Source organism: Toxotes jaculatrix, chromosome 14, assembly GCF_017976425.1.
Source record: "Toxotes jaculatrix isolate fToxJac2 chromosome 14, fToxJac2.pri, whole genome shotgun sequence".
In the NCBI taxonomy this organism is placed as follows: Eukaryota; Metazoa; Chordata; class Actinopteri; family Toxotidae; genus Toxotes; species Toxotes jaculatrix.
This window is the reverse complement of record NC_054407.1, coordinates 16,381,606-16,404,423: the sequence shown is the minus strand read 5'-3', so window position 1 is coordinate 16,404,423 and position 22,818 is coordinate 16,381,606. Positions and strand designations below refer to the sequence as shown.

The following is a 22,818-nucleotide window of genomic DNA, read 5'->3' as shown; positions in this document are numbered from 1 at the left end:
TATTTGTGAAAAAAATAAGAAAAGATGTGAAGGAAATAATGACCAAACAAGGGACAACTGTAAAGTATATTGACCTAATAAATCGCTTTATACGAAAGTTGGAATCCAGATTGAATTATTATGATTGAGAGGGTAGAAAAACAATGTTTTTAGTATTTGTGAAAAAATGTGTAGGAATTATTTCGTCCTGTTAAAATGAAAAATGTGGCCTACAGTGTTTGTAGCCACTAATTTGGACCTAATATTAACCTACAACAGTACATAGTGGAGCCAGGCGGCTATTTTGATATTATCTGACATATTTTAAATGAAAATTATCACCATTTTTTGATCCCGAAGGCATTATTTGCACTTTTATAGTAAGAATATTTTTGACAAATTCTAATGTAGGAAATATTTCCCTGAAAAACGGCGTGACCATTTAATCCTTTATATTGAAAATGGTTCAGCGTGGCGATTTAAAAGTTCACTGATGTTTTTCACTGATGCAACATCATGTTACAAATGTATTTAGGTTTCCCCCTTTTTTCCGACAGAAACATCAGGACCTGACAAGCAGATGTGTCCTTTTTTTTTCATAAACAGCAGCAGTGATTGATTTCTCTTTAGGAGGCCATGTTGTCTCAAGTGCAATGATGGATCCTCATTAGACTGAGCACGTTCAACACACTGTAATGAACTTCTCTATCAGTCAGTGCAGAGAAGTAAAACCACAACAGCTATTTCTAATCTAACAGATTTTTTACTTAACTAAAACAAAAAAAGGACTATTCAGTTATTCAATAAGACGCGTATAGAGACTTAAAACGTTATTTTAAAACTCATTTATGAAGATAAATGAGCTGTTTCTCTGGCTTATCACAGTTTGTCACGCAATGGATATAAGACCTTTCTTAAATAACCAGTGATTTTCTTCGTATAAGAAATTTATAGAGAGATTTGATTTAACATTTTGGAATTCCAACAAAATAAAACTGTATTGGAATGAGGTTGAATGCCCCATTTGGAGAATACTTCATGAATTTTGATATTTTAGATCTTTTTTTTCACAGTTGTGGAGCATAAACTTGTAAAAACGACAAATTCCAAACAGTTAGGAATAAACGCAGAGAGCTAATAAATAACAATAATAATATAATAATAAATACAATTATTTCCTATGGCCACATAATTATTTACACTAACAGACCTCATTTGCAAGATAGTGACATAAGCAAATAAATGCCATGGCCTGCTCGCTCAGACCAAACGTGGAAACTTACATGGCAATGTAAAATGATAGAGCAGCACTATTAAAATAATCTGTAACTGAAATAATGTTTGACCACACAGCTATCCCATTACAGGAAAGGGAAAAGAGGGCTTGATGTTTTTATACAGACTTTCATATGCATGATTCTGGGTTAACACAGTTTCTCTGAACTGTTTCCAGAAAAGTTTCATGTTGGAATAATTTCACTTCACCTCAGATGGGAGAAAGTGATTGGTTTCTCCATTTCCAAAATAGACTCAGGCCTCAAGCCATGTTTAACCTACTGCACCAGCACCTGTTGAAGAATGATGATGGGGCGAAATTCTTCAAATGTTTTATTAGTATTAATATTTTATTAACTTAACCAGCTCTCTTCTGAGGGAGGATTTAGCCAAAATATGGTGGGTTTAAGTGATGTTATACAAAAAAAGTCTTCTTGAATAAAACAGGAAACATATCATTATCTTACATTTCACTTCCCTCAAACCTCTCATGGACGAAAACAGTTTTATCTTAGTTTGACCTCAGAGTATAAACAGACACATCATGACCTGGGCACCCATGAGTAGAAAAGTCTATTTCACCGTCCACCTCATACATCAAGACTGTGACACTTGGATGGGGATTCAAGGAGTGATGATCATGTGAAGGAGCAGTGGAAGTTTTATTATGGACCAAGAGCTGACTAATATAGATGGTCAATTCCACGATGTTGTGCCAGAGTGCAACAGCTATTTCAGTCCCCATGAGCTGCATGGTGGAGATGACAATGAGGAGCCATGACACAGCTCAGACACTAATTTTACGTTGGTTGTTATCAAGATGCTGCGAGTGGGACTGTTTCATTCCACTGTTATTACCAAGTGAGTTTCTCTAGATTTGTTATTATTTGTGAAATTATAAACTCAAAAAGGAGACATTTTGCAGAATTTGCTTGTTCATAATGCTAAATAAATAAATGGCTACAGCAGATTTAGGATATTTCTTGAATGACTTTTCTTGTAAATTTGCTAATCCTACATGAGCTTTAATAATCTCTCCTCCATTAAAACCCCATCTTAAGTGAACACAGTCTCAAGACAGTATCTGTATCACTCTGCCACTCTGCTACTTGAATCACAAATTGAAATATCAGAAGTTCTTTCCCGCAAAGACATTAAACCATTTCCACATTCCCACCTGGAGAGAGAGTGAGAGAGAGAGAGAGAGAGAGAGAGAGAGAGAGTGAGAGAGAGAGAGAGAGAGAGAGAGAGAGAAAGGGAAAGCGAGGGACCTTATTACTTGCTGGCTGTGAGTGTGCAGGCTGCTCAGCGCTGACTGGAGGCCTGACTTCTTGGGAGGGTCCGGACGGTCGTGGCTACAGTGATGTATGGGCAGATGCATCAAATCGCACAAGATAAACAAGCGATGAGTTTCATCAGGGCCATCATAGCTTTAATTTGGCTGCCTAATGAGTCAGATCTAGTGGCGGAGATAAGAGTTGTCAGAGGCCCGGCTCTAATGAATTTCTTGCCACTTGTAATCAAGGTTGCCTGTCTGAGGGGGGATGATTAATGGAACCCTGGAGGATTCCCTCGGCCCTCAGCCTTCATTACAGCTAATGCATTCTCAGGCAAATTAACAGAGAAATGCAGGCAAAAGCCAACGGGGAAGGGGAGAGAAAGAGAGAGGAAAGAAGAGAAAGGGAGAATGGAAGAGAGCAATGGGAACAGAGCGTTTATGTAAAACAAAAGAGAGATAGGAGGATGAAGAGGCAGCTAGCATGGTGGGTATGAAGCAGCCAGGTTGACAGCAGGAAAGAGATAGAGAGGCAGAGATGTGCTGAAATCCTCTGATTAGTGAGAGGTTCAAGGATATGGAAATGAGAATGGAGACATAGGTTTGAAGCAGTCAGAAAGGGCAAGGTGCAACGTGGATGTACTGGTTGGACATGATGGAGCCGAAATTGATAAATGGATGTTCAGGTCTGGGGGGACTCAGGAGAGCGGAGATGGTCCGATGGAGACAGCAAAGTGGATATAATTACTGGTTAAAGAGGTTAAAGGGGTGATGGTAGAAAAAAAAACAAAAACACAGGACGAAACTGTCACCTATCCAAATCAAGACAGGCAGAAACAAACATGTAAGACAAACCGCTGATCAACGCCACCTTAAAACAACGTTTATGTTACGACCAGGCACATCACTGACTGCTTGCTAAACAGACTGTTAAAGTGGCCTGTGGCCAAGCAGCTCCTACATGTTATGGAAATATGAATTTAATGTTTGCAAATATGGTCTCGTCAGGTCTTTGTGTACCCATCCATCAGCCTCAGACCCACCTCTGCAATCTTGGAGGCAATTTGTCTGAGGAGAGGTGGGCGGCAGAGAGCCCTCCTCACTGTTTAGCAGGCCCTGATGAAATATCAAAACACACAGCAGTGCAAGCAAGCGCTCTAGTCTCACCACAACAAACACAAGTGGCTGGGGTTTGCCAAGACATGCGGTATGGCAATAAATTACAGGACAGAATTTCCTTAGTGATATTTTTCAGTAGATGAAGAATAAATGGACGCCAATTTAGGTTAGTGTGAGCAAGATTTGACCTTACTGACATTTAAAGCCCCTTAAGACTTGGCTTGAAATTTTAAAACTGCTTTAATTAATATGTTTATATTAGCAATGGGGTCACATTGATGGCTTTATTTGAAAGGGTTGTTCATGGTGGCAGACTCACAAGGCATTATCACCTGACTGTGCAGTTCTCCTGAAACTCTAGAGCAGTTTTAGCATCTTTAATCTATTGTTTTGGTTTTCCAGCCCACAAGCTTGCTTGTTTTGGTTCAGTCTGCACTCTCTCATCAGAGCTGTTTCAAGCAGAAAGAAAGAAGCTTTAAAAACTCACCAGACAATACTTGCCCAGCACCAAATTGCAGACATGTAGAATTAACAACTGGCTGGTGAATAAAGTAGAGCATTCAGCAGAGTAGGAGCCAGATATTTCCTTCAGGAGATGGTGGAGACCAAAAGCAGAGAAAAAAGGAAAATGAAAAATGTGTCAGGTGGACACAAACACAACTCCAAATATTAATATTTGCTAAGTTTACCACATCTATTTAAAAGGTAATGATGCAAATGTTGTGTTTACAGTTTGTTTCCATTGTCCCAAGTGGCCAAAAAAAACCAAACAGTTATTACAGGATTAAAGTTCCTGAAACGTGGCTTCAAATGTTGTGATATTACCTTTTTCTGACTGAGAACCAACAACTTAAATATCAGTCAGAAGAGCACAGAGACTAAAAGAAATACACAAATCTCTAATGCAAATTTACCTCAGCTGTTCTAACTTTGACAGAGGAGTGTTCCTGCAGGACCCAACTGCTCATAGCACAAAGCTGACTGAAAGGTTTTCAGAGCCTTTAAGCGTGACTCTGTGCATTGTGGCTCGATGTCAAGCCAGGGCCAAGGGAGGAAGAGGAAAAACTAAAGAGAAACCTGGTAATAAAGGACAAACAATGCAGGCCAACAGAGAGAGGAAGGGAATGAAGATATGCTGAGACAAGATTAGCAGGAAATAAGAAGTGGATTAGTAAGGGCTTGACTCCTCCTTGAACACTGGGACCTTTCACTTTTCCCCACAGTGTTGTACTGCCTGACACTAAGCCTGGGTCTTTATCTTAATCCTCTTTTAGTAACTGTTGGGGGTCCCACAAGCAGGAAGTGGAGAGGTTGCTTTACTTACCTCATGACAGGCCTGGTTAAGTTCTCTGGGTCACATGAACAGGACTGAATCTGGTCCAGCGAGGTTGAATTTCTCCATGAGGTTTAGAGATGGAACATGCAAAAGGGGAGAACATGAAATGGCAGTACTTGTTGAAATGATTGTGAAACTTTGAATTTGAAAGAGAGTCTCACCTTCTCTGCTAGGCTTCCGTAGGTCAGGTACAGAGGTGACAGGGATGTGATGGATGATAAATGAACACATACACAAAACAAATGCATCAATTTCCCTAAATCCAGGGAAGGCTACATCATTTTATTTGAGTGTTTATTAATAGGTCAACAGTCAGCCAAGCATCCAAGCATACAACAAGTTACTCTTTAGCTTTTGCTTTGTTTCACGTTCTGAACGTAAAGGAATTACAATAGGAAAATTAACTTGAACAAAAACAAAATGGAACAAAAAAGATATTTACATACTGCATTATAAATATGTCAAATGTACATCATTATACACAAGTACCAAAGATGGTCGGTTAATGTTGAGACCAAATAAAAGTACCTTAAAAATATGCCTAATGAGAAACAAAAACAACATATCAAAATATGGTTCATGGGTCAAGAGGACCAAAAACCAGTTCAGTTTGTTTCTCTAGGAGGAGCTTGTCTTCAGATAAAAGCATTATTGTTAATATGTACACTTCATGTTGTGTTTTGGGGGAAAACAGGCAGTTTAGTGTTTTTTTCAGCATCTACAGTATGTAAATAAAGGTTCAGTAATCACTACACATTAAACTCCTCTCAGTAATCTCTTCGTACACTGAAATGTACTTTATATAAGTTGGTCAAGTAGAGATCAGAAATAAGGCCAGTACCAGAGCACAGTACAGGTAAATTCAAAGGTATCAGTTGAGTTTGTGGTTGTTTGTGTGATGTCTTAACATTTAGGGAAATATGCTTATTTGCTTTCTATCGGAGAGTTAGACGAGAAGTTACACACCGTTTTCATATCTGTCCGTTAAGTACAGAGCCAGAGCCAGGAGGTGGTTTGGCTTAGCTTAACTAGAATAAAGGCTGGAAGCATAGGGAAATGCTTATCTATGTTCCTCTAAAACTAACAAATTAATAAGATTGTTTGCTTAATGCTTTTAAAAAGAGAAATGTGAAAAAAATAACAATTTGTGTTTTTAGAGGGGAGGCTGTTTTGCTGTGCCAGACTTACAGTTTGCTGGGCTAGGCTAATTGCCTCCTGCCTCCAGTTCCGCACTGAACATACAGACATAAGAGCGGTATCAATCTTCTCATCTAACTCTAGGAAAGAAAGTGAATAAGCATATTTCCCAAAATGTCCAACTTTTCTTTTAACATTTAGCTTTCTCCTGGATTTACAAATCTGTTTTAACTTCCTATCGAAAAAAAACAAACAAACAAAAAAAACACTGTAAAGCAACAAGAAAAGGGTATTTAAGGTACCAACTTGATAACTTGCTCTGTAAACATACATCCTGCCTTTGTAAACCCATAAAATCAAGATGGTTTAAAACCTTGGCAGCAATGGCAGTTGAATAAATGAAAATACACTATAGACATTGCTCCAACTCCACCTGAATTAATCTCTTGCCTAAATCCTATGTACTAAATGAATGGGCTTATCATGTCTGTGAACACTGTACATTTGTATTAATGCAATGAGAGTCAAACTAATTATACTTCCCTCTATGAGCCTCCTTGCTTATTCTAATCCCTAAATGTCACTCTCATTTCAGTCACTTGTATGCATTTTAGTAACTCCCTGCTTTTAGGCTGACAGGTTCTCGGGATGGGGGAGGGCACATAGGGTTAAGGAAAAAGAAAGTGTTTTTTTCTTATGGACTCTAAAAGTCATAGTAAGTTCAAACTGTTCTTATAAGGAAGAAGGTGAAGGAACAAGAACTACTTTTTACAGAGGTCTGTACATTAAAACACAGTTATGTTCCCAAATCTTCACTGTAGGTGTTTCTCTTGTCTCCAGTGTCCTTTCTCCACTGTTTATGAACAGAAAAGCCCAGTCGCTCTCTGCTGCACACAGTCACAGACAAAGACATAAGCACACACGTATCGTACAGTATGTACGGACGTACACACACAGTACCATATATGTATTTCACAGCAACAATAGAGGAAATGCACTCGAGAGTACCAATTTTACAGCCTTTGGCCACGGAAGGTGAATGGATATTCCAGTACGCTTATGGTATGAAATTGTGTGAATCTATGTCAAACAATTATCAACACAATCTAGTCAATCGGAAAATTACTCCAACAAAGACATCATAATGGTACAATTTCACTGTTTCAATCAAACTCTTGAATTTGAATGAATTCTGATTGAAGAGGCACGCTTACAAAGCCATGTGGCTCAATGGTCATAAAACATTATGCCCCTTAATTCCTTCATAGTCATGGACATTTTTACCGGAGGATCATGATAAGGGTGGCGAAGGAAATGACTCACTTTCACCCCATAGGAATTCTGCAATCAACTCCTTTATGATGATCCGAACCCATTTTCCTGTGAATTAAGTATCTAAATCATTTGGACTCTTCAACTATAATTGCTTTGCCTTTGTATATGAATACTATGTCAAGAGTTTGATAGCTGTGTTGAAGACATGCATCATTACTAAAGCTGTAACAGCTATTGATATCATGGAAGATTTAGTTTCTTTCCCACATCAGTGTTTTGTCACTTCTCAAACTATTCCTCACAGTTTTATGTTATTATGCCTAGGCTTGAAAATCTGAAGGAAGTTTCTCATTCACGCTCATTATAAAATCAGTTCATGTTGCAGAAGGGGAAGACATAAAAGGAAATGTTCAAGCATTAAGGAAATGCTTTTCGTAGGGTAGGTATGAATGCCAAAGTAAGTCATTTGTTTGGTTGACGCTTAGAAAACATAAAGCTTAAAGCTGATTCGTGATCATTTCAGACCAAGATTGAATGTATTTAACTAAAAAAAAACAAAAAAAACAATTAAAAAATAACAATAATAATATAAAACAAACAATGTACAATGTCCGAACCCCCCACACCCACTTTTTCAGCGTAGTGGAATATCAACAATGAGTCCATCACTCCTGACATCTCTCCATTGGTACTGATTCTGGGTTACACAGTGTCGAACAAAGGAGGAAGTACTGGGAAGAGACGGGAGTGGGTGCAGGGTTGTTTTTCTGTCTTTCTACGGCTGCTCTCTGGCTCCTACATGATGCTGATACTGCGGTTGAGCTCACACTGGGCGTTGTTATTGTTGATGTTGGGGTTGCGGCGGCTCATGTTGGGCGTGGGCACCGAGGTCAGGGTGCTTGTATCGTTGGGGCAACCGTGCTGAAGCAAGATGTCGGCACACTCCTGGCTGCCAGCTCGCCGAGCGTAGGACAGCGTTGTCTGGCCACGAGCATCCCGACTCTTCACGTCCACACCGTACTATAGGAGAAAATGAAAATGGCCGTAAAATGTAGATCAGAAAGATTTTTCAAATACTTTTTTACCAGACAGTATTCACATATTCAGTACAGTCTGCATCTGCTTGTGCCAACACTGCATTCAGACTACAGTATATATGATACTTAAATCTGTGAAATATTCAAACCTTTGGTTTTTATAGCCCAACCAAAACATAACATAGAAATATCCTAGATGTCTTCTCCATTACTTTACACACTTTTTTTCTTTAACCAATTATGTCTCAAACAAAGGTTTCAGTATTTCTATACAAGAATTTTAATTGTGGCAGCTTAGAGATGTTTGAAACAGTATTAAGACTGTCGATTAAATGGAAATGCTATATTTTATGAGTCTGTAATTTCTTAATAATTTGATTGGAAGTTTGGTGGAAAGATCTACGAAATCTGGTGCTAATTATAAGGAAAACAGCAACAAATGTCTTTGGCAGCTATTTTTGTAAGTTTATTAAAAAGTTTTTAGACTCTTTTATGACTTGGATCTATAACCACACTAAATGCAAACAATAACCATGTTCATCCATCTCTGACTGTTCCCCTCAGAGTCAGAGGAGGCTACTCACCCAGATAAGCAGCTGTGTGATGACCACATTTGCCATGGCGCAGGATAGGTGCAGAGCGGTGCGTCCGTCTCCATCCCCGTAGGTCTCGTTAACCTCCTCCTTGGTGCCGTGGGCCAACAGCACCACCACCAACCTCAGGTCATCCTCTACCACTGCCCGAAGCAGCTGCTGCCCCAGGGGCACGTCGGACTGGGGCAGCCCCACCAGGAACAGCTTCTGCTCATACTTGGCTCGGATCCAGCGCTCCTTCTCCTCCCTGGAGAGACGGAAATGACAGGGACGCTACGGGTCAGGCAGGGTGAAACATGATGAAAATGCTATGTGCAATTTAGCACCTAAGTTAAAGAACTTTTAATGCATATCTCATAATTCAGAGGCAGCGATTTAAAGGCAGAAACACTTACAAAAGGAAGAATGTAGACACACAAGGGAAATATTACAGTAATTGGCCTAAGAGACTCACTGGTGTAAAGTGACATTTCTAAATTATTAGAGCGCAGAAAAGCCACTAGCCTCTACTATCACAGGGGGAAATAATAGAGTGAGATAGGCTGGAGAGATGAGAGAATGCCAAAGGGTGTGACGCTTTGGGCAATATTCCACTTTCTAGTGATTACAGCCGACAGCAAGACGGTTAGAGCCTGGCCAGCTTTCTAAAGGTTACACATCTTGAACAGCATGTCTGCTGCGGACAATACAGGAAGGAGGGGGACATATTTTTTTATCAGCGCTGTCGGCTGTCAGTCTGAACCGATGGATCCCCTCCACAAAAGAGGCAGTGTGTCTCCGAGCCCCAGTCTCCCTTGGGGTGGCTGGGCCCTGAGTCAGATCGATGGGGCTGAATGGCAGCCAGAGAGGGACGGTGGGATGTGGGGCTCCTTCACTCCAGCCTGCAGCAGAGAATAGAGACTGAGGGAAGACTCCATCCTCTATCGCCAGGCAGAATTCTATCTATTGCTCTCCATCTTGACCCCCGTTTCATTCTCTGCCCACATACAAACTGTCCAAATAAGAAAGAAAAAAAAAATCAATATCAATATGTGAATGACTGAGCATGCCCAGTGTGGCACTAACCCCGTGACCCTGTCAGCGGGTGTGATAAGGGGAGCAGAAAGAGACTGTTGTTTGGATTTGTGGGTGAGTGACAGAAAGAAGAAGGTTTGTACGGATAAGTTAAGAAAGCGACGCTAGCTAGAGTGACAAGGCTCTCGTGGGACTTTCTATCAACGGGCTGAGACTCAGCAGCAAGTACTAACTGACAATCCAATTCACTTCAATTCTATTTCATCACGATCACAGCAAAAACAAACTCAAACAGTACTAAATCAGCCTTGCAGAAGAGCAACGGAACTGTTCTGTTTATCATCATGTATTAAAGTGTTGGTTCACCCAAATTACAAAAGTAGTATTTTTATTTAGTATATGCATTTGGTTTTCTTTGCCTGCATTTTGAACTATTCATATTTGTGATTTTTGTTTTCACTTCAATAAAATGGAGGAGAATAAAATTTTACTTATGGTGAAAAATTACACTTAAAGGATAAGACTGGTATTTTTCTATGTTTTTCATTTGCCCAAATTCCATGAAAAGACCAAAACCAACCAACCTCAAACCCATTGGTTCTGGTTGGAAGTTTAGTTGTTAGTAATTTTTTTTAAAATGACATATTACTACAATAAGAGTAAAAAGACATTTTGTCTGGGACTACCCTCAGTTGTGGATTGATACACATTTGATGCACTAGTGAATTTACAGCTGTATGTGGGATTGACTCAAAATAAACTAACGTGCCCTTGTTCATCATAATGAAGCAACATGTCACCCATTACAACAGTGTGACTCACTGATGTGTTTTTAATAGTTTTTGGACAATGAAGGTCTCTGACAGAGAAATAAGCTATATCAGGCAACACAGACAATACTTGTCAGTAGGACCAACTCATTGTTAGCCTCTTCATGGGATTTGTTGATAATAAGAAAAGAAGACAGAAGACTGCCTGCCTTCTCCTTTAAAAAAAAATCCTGGTTACTCTAGATAGTCCTCAGACCTATCTGAAAACACTTTCTACTGAAAAGTGGGGTTGAAGCAAGGGCAGAAATCTCACACTTATATTTCAAAAAAGAGAGACTAAAACCAAAGCCATCTGCAAGGACACCACCAGAGGTTTGTAAGAAAATATTTTGTTATTTTGGTGAAAGTGCCCTTTAAGTTTATCCCCCAGATAGCTCACTTTCAATTACAGCAGCCGTTTTAACAGTTGCAACCAGTTCAGCATTAGTCACTCTCCTTGATTACGACCTTGGCGGCTAGGTGTCAGGGCTGCCAACTTACCACAGACAGCAACCATTTTCAGACTCATATGTCAGCTGCCAGACTCACTTCACAGAGCAGTTCGTCTTGCACAGAGGAGTCTGGCACCGGCCCTAACTACAGGAGTTAAGGATGCAACGGAAAAGGGGCAAGCTTTTATTAGCACTCAAGCACAAACCGATTAACTGCAAAACACAACTGGAAGCTCATAAACCATTAACCACAACTTAAAATTGTCTTAAAGCTATTATTTCTATAAGCATACAGGTACGTTTTTGATATGACCTGGAAGAAAATGTGGAGGAGAAAGTTCTTTACCCTGCTTTATGCCATAAGCAAATCTTTTCTTAAGGGTGAGGGTATTGTGTGAACAACAATACATCTCTAATGGCAGGCAATTGCAGTGGCTCAGAGTTTTATGGTGTAAGGCCTCCATCAATCCCTACTCAGTTATTATGTGTGGACAAGCCTGTTAGCAAATCAATTGGCCTTAGAACCAGCGGACTGCTCAGAGCAGGAAGGGGCTGTCCTGCCCTCCCCTCTTATTTCCGGTGGACTCTTTGAAAACAAGTGTCTCTTTTTATTGCCAAAGTGGATAAAGTATGTCTGAAAACTCTATAACCAATGAAGTAATCCTCAAGGGAAAATCTACAACAAAATTTAAGCATGCTTAAAAACAATCTGTGAGAGCTGTTGTGCAAAAGTTTGTTTCAGAAAGCTAGACCATGAATGAGATGCTGAATCTGTAGAGCCCAGTGAATTGATATGAGCTAAATGAGGCAGAAAGTTAGCACCAAGATGTGAAACAAAAAGGCTGAGGAGAGCCATTAAGAAGACGTCAACATCTCAGAAAGGAGCCCTGAGGACACTTTGTTAGCCTCCGCTACAAAACCAGCCCTGAAGACCTGCAGGAAAAGGCCTCACTCACTGCTGATGCTGAGCTCTAAATTCAACCACAGTTCTTTTTGAACGGTCCACTTAAAAAAAAAAAAAAAAAAAAAAAGCAGTGGTTTTTAAAAATTCCCCAGCTGCTGCCACTTGAAAGAAAGAGTGTGAAAGGAAGTGAAATGGTAATCCCTTCTCTGTCTTTTGTTTGAAATAGAAAAACAATCCAAACAGAGGTAGGGTTTAGACAGTCAGGGGGGAAAACTGAGACCCTTGAAAAGGACACTTCCTCACCACAGGAGGAAGAAAAATAAAATCAGCAGATTTAGCATGTCAAAACGCCTGGTCAGAGTGGGGAGGGGAGGCGGAGAGGGAAAGGAGGGTGAATTTTCACAGCATGGGGGGATATTAAGGAAATTGAACTGATGGTTACCCTTATATACGCACATATACAGGCATGGGCACCAGACACCACCCTGGCCTGAGCACATACTTGTTCTAAATTTCTCTGTTGCTTAGGGGACAGAGGGGAGCTCAGAGTCCCCAATAAAAATGCCTGTGTCTCTTTCAACTAAAAACAAGCGGTGTTTGCTTCGCCACAAGCTTCCTCCATCAGTCAGAGTTATCTCACAGCTGATCATCTTTGTTTAACTTTCTTTCATTGTGTTTTACTTGAAAGAAATCTTGGGAAAACATCAAAATGCTTATTGAGTCTGAAGTGGAAATGGGATTCCTGGTGTCCCCTTTCATTTGCCTATGCAGAGCCCACCTAGATAAAGGCAGCCTTAACAGTAGAGAAAGGCCTCTTTTATAATTCTATTAGAGCTCTGTCCCTTCAGCTCTCCGTTGAGCAATGGATCCTGACCCTGACTTAATTAAGTGGCAAATGGCGGAATGATTCTCCTAAACCCAGCCCACGGAGTCAAGAACACATGACTGAATTCAAATAAAGAGGTACAAACAAGGATAATTAGTCAAGCCTGAAAGACAAAGGCAAATGGGAATTTATAGGAAGGGAAACTGAGACGGAGGGGGTGGAGCCAGCGGTGGAGTAGCCACAGAATGACCAATATGACCGCCTGCAATAAAGGTGCATTGGTCCATAGGAAGAGGAGGATGTCCGTCCCACCACCAGCCCATCTTTCAAACACATACTGAGTCCTCCTAGACAATCAAAGCTTCTAGGGCTCCTCCTACTCTTCCCTGAGCATCCAAATTCACTGCGGACACATCAAATAGACGCACTGAAGGGGAGAAATGGTGGTGTTGAAGGGTTGGGGGGGGGTTTGAGGGTTTGAGCTGCCTGAACAGACCTCACAGTGGGGGGTGGGCAACTTGTATGGGACCGATTCCCATGCAGCCAGCAGCTTCACTTCCACAAACTGAGGGGAGGGAAGAGACAGGGAGTGAGGAAGAGGGACAGCAGCAGAAAGACGGAGAGGGGGCTGAGAGGGAAACGACAGAGATGAAAAAAAGCGCACACAACAGGGAAAGAAAGCTGGGCCCCAAAGCATCAAAGGTTGCTAAGGGCGAGAAATGAAGGAGCAACACAGTAAACGCTGCAGCAAGAAAGTGCTAAATAAGGCCCCCTATGGTCCAGCGGGTACAGTGTTGACATGGTATGCTCTGCTCTGAAAATAACGTCTGTAAAAGAATTAAGACAAATATTTCTACAAGTGGAAGAGATGCCACTTTTCTTGCTTTCAGAATGCAGCCTGAACAGATGACCAGAACTCAAAAGGTTGTTGTGTTGAGCTCTATAGAGAGGCCAGCAGGAGAGCATCTGGGTGCCGTAGGCAGGCAGAGGGACGAGTTGAATATATTGTGACATTAATGAGGTTGTCAGACTCCTCATGATGGAGTGGCTGTGTTTTTGTGCCAGCAAAACTAATACCTTTAAATGCTCATGCTGTTAACCCCTGCTGAACCCTCGCCTCACATACAAAGCTGAGGGGGCGATAACACATGCCCTGCTTATGTATGCCGCCTGCTTCCCGTATCTTCACATTTCAAAATCTCGCTCACATAAAGAAGCACCCTTGGATCCTTTTTTATTTCACGTCATCGGGCAAGAACTTTTCCGTAATGATTTTGTAATGCTAACAATATTGAAACTAAACTGCACGGTTAAGTGGAGTGCGCCGTAATGAATCAGTCCTTCCTCTGCATCTACCTGGCTCTGAAACCCGGTGGCATGTGGGCAATTAGTGGCTGTGGTACCACTTCTCCCACACAGGGCTAATTACTGACCTGTGGGTTTCATTTAGAGAGAGAGAGAGAGAGAGAGAGAGAGAGAGAGAGAGAGAGAGAGAGAGAGAGAGAGAGAGAGAGAGAGAGGGAGGACATGGGAAGACCCAGTCATTCATTTGTCTTAATTAATTACTCTTCCTCCACCAGGGCTCCTGGCAAGGCCGGCTATTCTAAAAGCTCTTGTGAGAGTTGGCGTTCCAGCACTCCTGACCTGTGAGTAGCCTGGAAGCTTTGCTCTGTGTTTTGGGGACTAACATAAAGGGCACAGGCCACTGGACAAATCCTAAAACAGGAGTCTTATGGCCTCAGCACTGTTGTTGCAAATGCTACAAACATCTTGGGAGGATGAGCCAAGGTGCCACCACCGGAGCACAAGGGGTTAAAAACAGGCAGCGAGGCCAGGTTTGGAGAGGTTAGCGGTGTGATTCATTTTTATTACCACGCAGCCCCTGCAGGCGGCAGGAGTGGCAAATTATTTCTGAAACAAAGTGGAGGGCTCTCATCAGAGCTATTACCTGCCTGTGGCCGAGGGCGGCGCGGAGCCTACAGAGGGTGACAGTGAGAGGACCGCGTCAGTGAGGGATAGCCGTCCACATCCGTCCACGCTCCAGGACATCTCCCCCAAATGAGAACTGGTGTCTGTGTATGTGTGTGTGTGTGTGTGTGTTTTACTGTGTGTGTGCTAGTAGAAGATAAGGGTAAAGTTAGGCGTTGGACCTCCCCCACAGTATCCGTCAAAATAGTCTGTGGTGTTTTCTATCACGGACATGCCAAGCAATTAGAAGTGACGTGCAAAACACAATGACTCCCATGTGCTAATTAAAAGAACAACTCCCCTCCAATATGCTGACTGCAGCGATCAGCCACAATGTAGCGCTTCAACAAATTTATTACCACAGATTTAACTGCAGCCTGGTCGATATGATTCATGCATTTGATGCCTTTAGTACCAGTATCTTATGAGGCATCTTTCATAAATGGGTTATACATTGTAACTAATGGCTTCGTTAATGGTAAATAAATCATAACTTACATATCAATACGTTATAAGCCATTAATAGGAACAACCTATGGGTTGCAAGGTTTTGAAAAAAATCACTTAGCCAGGCTGAACTGTCTGGAAAAGGGCTGCAGACAATCTGGACTAAAATCTGTGTATTTCTAATAAAATATGGAAACTTACAACTGCAGAAAAGGGCCTATTAGAAAGCCTTTATTCATGCTGCTTGTTTATCTGGCAATCCCAAATGTGTTCCAATTAATGGCTTATAGATCTTAGAAGCATTAGGAAATTGTTTATTAATCTTTCATAAAGTCATTAGTTGCAACTTAAAAATGCTTAAAAGCAGGTGATCAGGTAACATGCACGTACATATGCATGGATACGAACATGTGTTTCAATTAAAACGCCTGTAATCAGTCTGATGTACATCAGCAATTTGATGCTGATGCTGTGCGGCTCTGCGTTCGACAAATCTGTATATTGTGTTCTCTCGATCCTGAATATCATAAGCTAAACCAATCTTGTGGATGAACGCTTTTAAGTTAAATCTCAAAAATGCAAGGGGTAAAACTAGTCTTGCAGGAGACATTCAATCAGACACTGAGCTGATATTCAGGTAGTTACTGAATCGTTTAGATTAGGTGTCACTAATGTTTAGTGGGAGTCGCGAGCCATATACTGCCTGCCTAGGTGCCATCACAAAGCTGCTTCATGTCACCAATGTGACACAATTAAAATCCTCTCGCATGTGCTCCACTCAAGTTAAGAGCAGCGTACACAGGAGGAGACTGAGGTGAGGATTTATTGTGTAGAAAGAAAGGGAAAAAAAAAAAACTACATCCCATTAAGTTGGTCATAATTCATCATTCATGATAAAGCAAAAATAATTTGATACTAACGTTTATCCCACAAGGCAACATTATTCTATCAACAACAAAATCAGCAGCATCTCAATAACCAGTGGCCATATGTGATATTTACAACTGCTGTTTTTTGTCTGAGGATTAGTTTTGCTGCAAATGAGATTTATTGTTTGACAGTGAAAACTAATGGAGATGCTGCTGCGGGATAAGATCGGATTTTTAAGACAATGACGAACCTTCCTGCTTTAGGCGACGTGGGACTGACAGTGGTAGGGAGAGGAATCAACATCAATAATCTTTCATCAAGTGCACAGCGGAGCACTTTAGCACAGATACCATTCAATAAATAACTGTAGGCCATCATTCAGTTCTGAACTGGCCGGAGAGCGGAGGATGGAATCAAGAGGAGAGACTGTTACAGTGGACTGAAAGAACAATGGAACATTTTTCATTTGCAAACTGCTTTTTAGTTAACAATTATAAAAGATGGCTAAGTATTCAAATGGTCCCAGTATGTGCAAATTAAATGTCTTTCCTAAACATAAGAGCCACAAAATACAACCATCTCTTAGGGATATTGATATTGCTCCACTGTTGATTTGATGGTCTTCTCTTACCATTTAATGTTCTTTTCATGCATGACGTATTAGTTCAATTTTGTTTTAATATATAATATTGTTGGTATGGCTTTTACAATTACATACAACATACACTGACATAAGTAAAACCCTATCTTGAAGAGCTGCAAACCCTTAAAGGATCTGCACACACTTTTTTTTAAAACTCTGTCTTAGAACAACACTGACATGCCCATATGTACATTCAAAGAGTTATTAGCCACTGTAATTGTTCCTCCTGCTCACACAGGCTGTGAAGAGATAAGTTCATCAGGTCAGCTGAAGCTTTTTAGCTCAAAATTCAATTCTTAAATTTTATTATCATATTCAAGCGGGATGTCACATTATGGAGGTTTTTCCATCCTGTCAAAAATAAAATCTCTGCATATTTGTCACAGTGATTATTTTTTATTATTGATTTACTCTATAAAAATGTTAGAAAATAGGGAAAAATAACTGCCACAATTCCCAGATCCTAAAGTGAAATCTTCACATTATTTGCTTTTTATGACCAGCAGTGTAAACATACTATACATACTGCCCCCCCACTGAATAAAACAGTAGATTATTGCTATCAGAATACATCACATTAATCCATGTGATGTCATTAATATCTAATTAGGTGACAGGACAACACACATCACGGTCCTTAATGCTGTCTTAACGCTGTATTTTATAATATTTGTATTATTTTTCAGTACTGTTGTAGCAGCAGTAGTAGCAGTAGTCTCTCTGTTGGTATGTCACTTTTCTTAACAAAGTTATAAAGCTGTGATGTTAAAACAGTCTAATGCCACCAGGGAGACCCTACAGACAGTCTTTGCTGTGACAGACAGAGTGATGACCCGGCCCTGTGTGATGGATATGTGACAGGGCAGCTTGGGGCCCGAGGGCCTGGCTCTTGGGGTGGGGTTTAGCCATAATGGTGTGCTTAATTACCTGCACAGCCACACAGCAGGTCATTAGTCAGACTGGGACGCTAGGTCTCACCTGTCACCAAGAGATAAACAATCCTCCTACCAGATCTGGGTACCTCAGAGGAAAGGGAACAGATAGTTGTCGAGGTAGGTTAGGGCAGAGTAGCACAGGGTAAGTGGCAAAGTATAATTTTTAAAGAGATACTTATTAAAAAGATGGAAAGCTACTTGTTAGGATCGAAAAGTAAAAGAAAAAAACTGTCTTGTAGAAGTTCTGAAATCTGTAATCCTGCTTACTATTAAACTCCCATCTGTACGCACTGATACTGAGCAGGAACAAAAGGCTTGGGCTGGTTTCAGATGTAGTTTAGGATTATAAGATCTTTTTTTGATTAGCACGTACATGTCAAATGACAAACCTGATGGATTTGGAGATAGTCGGGGTATTTATCAGGTAACTGCAAAATGTCAAGTGCAACACTCTTTTCATGAACTATGGGTTTCAAGTGGAGGGACAAAAGATATTGTCGTGGAAATACTACATATTATAGCCTAAAATGAAGAATCAAAGGGATATAGATGCCAACAAGATATTGACTCAAATGAAACAGAAGCATTGTGATCACTGTGTACAGGACAGAGTCACACTGAAACATAAAATACTGCGTTCTTGGCTCAATAGACTGACATTTATGGACCCCTGGTGCTTCTTATGGAGCATTTTGTGGTGTGAAGTGCCTGTGCTGAAATGTGGGTGGCTAATAAATGGCAGCTAATGGAGAGAAGACAGTGCTGGCTTCTCATTCTATAATCTCTGTATGCTTCATTAAGCAGCACCTTTTATTTGCAGAAGGATGCTAACCTGGTGCTGTCGCTCCCCGGCTTGGTGTAGCCTTCCAAAGCGCCCTCCCAAACGCTGTTGGCCATCGCGTTTCCGATGGCGGTCATCACCATGCTGAGCTCCACCGGCCAGTCGTCCAGGTCCAGGGAGCGGACGCGAGACAGGTGGGTGCCCAGGTTCCTGTGGATGCCCGAGCACTCGATGCACATCAGGGCACCCAGGTTCAAACTAGCCCAGTCTGGGTCTGCATGACAGGACAAAAAAATGATCATGACAACGGAGCAGGACAAGTGACATGAGAAGCTTAATTTATTAGTGTGAACTGGAGATTTATGATTATCTCCTTTATTTTCCTCTTGATAACAACTTTTTCAGAAAAATGGTTTTATAAGGATTACAATGCATTCATATGTTCTAAAAATATTTTCTACTTACAATAAGATCCAAGGTTTAAACTTGGATCTAGGCAAATACTGCATCTGCACTGCAGTATCTATCACTGCTAAGTTTTGAAGCCTTTAAGATGCAGTTCCTGTAAAGGTCTCTGATACTGGCTCTGTCACCTCTAGCTTGAGGTAAACTGGTGTTGTTTTCTCAGAGGCAATTAAGAAAAATCCCATCAGCAAAGAGACTATATACGGTAAAAAAAAAGTTTTATACCATTTCTGTGTGTTTTATTCCTGACGTTCCACAGTTAATGGGCAAGCTTGCCTAATGTGTTACTGGCAGTGACAACTACACCTAATCTGAGCTGGCAAACAAATATTTTGTTCCTGTTTTGAGTTGGCAGAATAAAATACAATCTTAACCAGAACGACAATAAAAACATTAAAAAGCCAACATCATAGTGACAGTATTTTAGAAAACAAAAAAACAGCATAAACACTGTCAAGTAATATCATTACTATAAGTAAGTTGCATTATAACAAGGTAACAAAAACATAAAAGAATAGGTCGTCAGGTTGAATAAAGTCCTGAAATCTAGCCTGACTGGAGGGTTTTCACTTTCTGCTTTGTAGAAGAGATATCAGCTTTTTTGAGGTGAAGAATCATACTCACTGGGTGCATCACAGTCCACACAGAAGCTGTTCCCCCTCACGTTTCGTATGGACTGAATGGCCATCGCGTCACTTTGGCTACCTAACCGAGACTGAAAAGAACGAGGCAAAGAATAAGTCAGCAGGAACTAAGGTATGTAAGGCAAACAATTATAGCTGGACTCAAATCACAGACGACCAGTGATGTGGGAGAGGGGGGGGTGGTGTTTCAAAGTCTTAGAAAAAGACTGAGGCAGAGAAAATATGAATATGAAAATGAGGCCGTGTCTATCCCAGTATGCTGACACAAGCTGTGTACTATCTCTGATGTCTGTCAGTTCTAATAAGAGATCCCCCACACTGCGGTGCACCTGTCTGACAACCTCCCACATGTGACAGCTTGAAGTGGGTGAGGAGGGGCGGGGGAGGCCGAGGGCACAATAAAGGTCGGAAAGAAAAGGGGGGGGGGTTGAGTAGCAGAATTGCAGGATGATGACGATGCTGTGATTAGATGATGATCACCAGCACTGTCCAGTTCTTCTAATATTTCTCATCTTTCATGACCTACTGTACCTTATTTTTTATGCTCTCACAAGACTGCAGGCTGGCAAAGATCTGGCTCTCGATCGCTTGGACCCACAGCTCCCTCTCCTCGTACGTAGATGCTTCAAAGTTCCACGTCTGACCCGTCAGCGACACAATGATGAACTCAAAGGAATCCTCTTGCTCTGAAAAACACAAATGACCAATGAATTGTTACTTAATCAAAAACACAAATCCTATATACATCAAATACGTAGTTGGTACTCTTTCCATTTTCTTGCACAAAGAGGATGTGCACAGGTTTAGGCTTCTTTCTGCTTCATGTCTGCGTGGTAGAAAATCACCTGTCACCACAGTGAAGGGGCACACGTTAGCTGGAGCAACACGCATGTCGGTTGTGCAATCTGACTCTGCAAATCAGCGGCACAGCTCAGTGATTGAGGCCCATCGATGCACAAACGCGCGATGGAATGGGCTTCTGTTAAACTCAGCAACATTTCTTGGCACCTCCTACGCACCCTGGCACTGCTGTTTTGTTTGATGATGTCTCAAAATCTCCAATCTCATAAATGCCAATACACATTTTAATTCCTTCCTTCCTGAGTCCAACAACTTTAAAGACCACTGCAATTACCAATCACCAGCAACACATAATAATAAATCTTTTCAAATGAGGTTTTTGTTATTCAACTTTATTATTTTTTGAGAGTCTCTATGCAATTCCATAATGAGTCAAAACACTACAGTTTCTGGTAAGTATTAAAATGAGTGTGCGTCTTAGCCAACAGGCACACACAGTCACACACTCATTGCGTATCTTTTACAGCTAACTAACTAGTTACAGCAAACATCTGTACTACCGATGAACTGGCTTCTTGTAGAAATTAAACACAAATAAACTGAGGCTAAAACTTTTGTGTTTTGGTGCACTCCGAAGCGCTCAACAGGACTATAACAGGATAGAAGTACGTCTACATTGTTGCCAGCTCTCTCACTTATGGACAACCACTTGGCCAACTAACTCAGCTTTCAGTATTACTAACAGTACTTTCCTAGTATGATCAACTCCCCCCTCAGCCTGTCTCGTTTTCACCAGGCCAGTGCCACAGCAGATCACTGCATCTAATACAACATGACCATATTTCATTTGCAGTTTGAAGAAATTAGGACAAAGACATAGTCCTTCTAATTTCTTAACTGAATGTTTTTTTCAGTGTAAACTGTTGCACTGACCATTTGATTTGATTTTGCGTTTCAGCATACAGGACAAAGCTGGAGACTAGATATTTTTTTTGATATTTCAAAACCATTGTCTTATAAGATTAACCATGACTTATAGTATTAAATTGTTTATACTTTGCCATCAACTGTCATCAACAAAGTCCGTATGAATGATATTTTAGGATTTTTTTTCTTTCTTAGATCATTTTTTTTAAACACAAACTTATTTTACTTCATTTGAAAATGAAGGAAAGAATCAGTGCCGTGGTTCTTTACATCTTCTCTTTGTGTTTAACTGGGATTTATGAAAATGTCACCTGTCGTTTTCAAACAAGAGGTCTGACACAACATATGTTCCAACACATGCTGTAATGCCTCTGCTGTTCAGAAGCAATTCATTAACTCCGTACTGTACAATGTGACTCGTGTTACATCTCTGGTCTCTGCACATGCTTGAGCTCATAGCCAAATGATTTGTAATTACCTAATTATGTCTATGCAAATAGTCATCTCATTTGCATAAACCATGTTTGGAGGACTGCAGGCAAGTAGACACAAGGGGAATGTTTTTTTCCTGCGTAGCTTTGATCCACTATGTCCTGGAAGTAGTTCTGCCGATACACTATTAGCGCTCTGTATTAATTACCCAAAGTGTTGACACCATTTATCATTAACAGAAGCTACATTACAAAGCAAAGTTTTTTTCTTTGCACAAATACATTTAGACTTCTGCTGATGAGCGAGGAAATGTTCAATGTTAAATTAACCCTGTATAAAATGATGGCAATCTCATAATAATAAGATCATCAGACAAATCATCTGATTAAAGAAACAACTGCACTTTATATTTATAATCAATTCGCCGTCCTTGGTGTGAGAGACAGCCTTGTGCAGCTAAATGACAGATATCTGACGGACACCACTAATGTAGTAATCCCTGTGCTGCAGTGGTGGAGGGCCACCTCTTGAGGGGGAAAGCAATAATCCAATTATCTTGACACTGACTTCAATTATCTGATTTAGTTTGTGGAATTGACAACAGGTCACGGAGAATCAATAAAGACTTGGGAGTGTCTTTATGTAGACTTACAGAGAAAAAGTCGTCTTGTTGGTGTGACATTTTAAAGCAATAGCAGGGATTATATTATGAAATTCTTTATTTGATGGTATAAAAATGGTCAGCTTAAAGGAACCTAACACAAGAAGGATAATAGAAGCAAAAAACATAAAAAGAGAAATTTAAAAAGAAAAAAGCTTGATTAATTAGAATACATAGAAAAAGAAATCAATTTTTTTCCAGTCCAATATACC

The 22,818-nt window shown here is 40.6% G+C and overlaps 1 protein-coding gene across 3 annotated transcripts in view; it reads right to left on the bottom strand.

The window, feature by feature from the left end:
* Positions 1 to 5,238: 5,238 nt before the first annotated feature.
* agap3 (ArfGAP with GTPase domain, ankyrin repeat and PH domain 3) overlaps positions 5,239 to 22,818 on the bottom strand; it is a 112,138-nt gene continuing 94,558 nt past the window's right edge. For all 3 annotated transcript variants that reach the window (XM_041054506.1, XM_041054507.1, XM_041054505.1), the window contains exons 14-18: positions 20,317 to 20,471; positions 19,766 to 19,856; positions 18,728 to 18,950; positions 9,019 to 9,274; positions 5,239 to 8,417 (exon numbers count right to left, since the gene is read on the bottom strand). In XM_041054506.1, the coding sequence (XP_040910440.1) occupies positions 8,193 to 8,417; positions 9,019 to 9,274; positions 18,728 to 18,950; positions 19,766 to 19,856; positions 20,317 to 20,471 (950 nt within the window). In that variant the 3' untranslated portion in view covers positions 5,239 to 8,192. The remainder of the gene's footprint in view (positions 8,418 to 9,018; positions 9,275 to 18,727; positions 18,951 to 19,765; positions 19,857 to 20,316; positions 20,472 to 22,818) is intronic.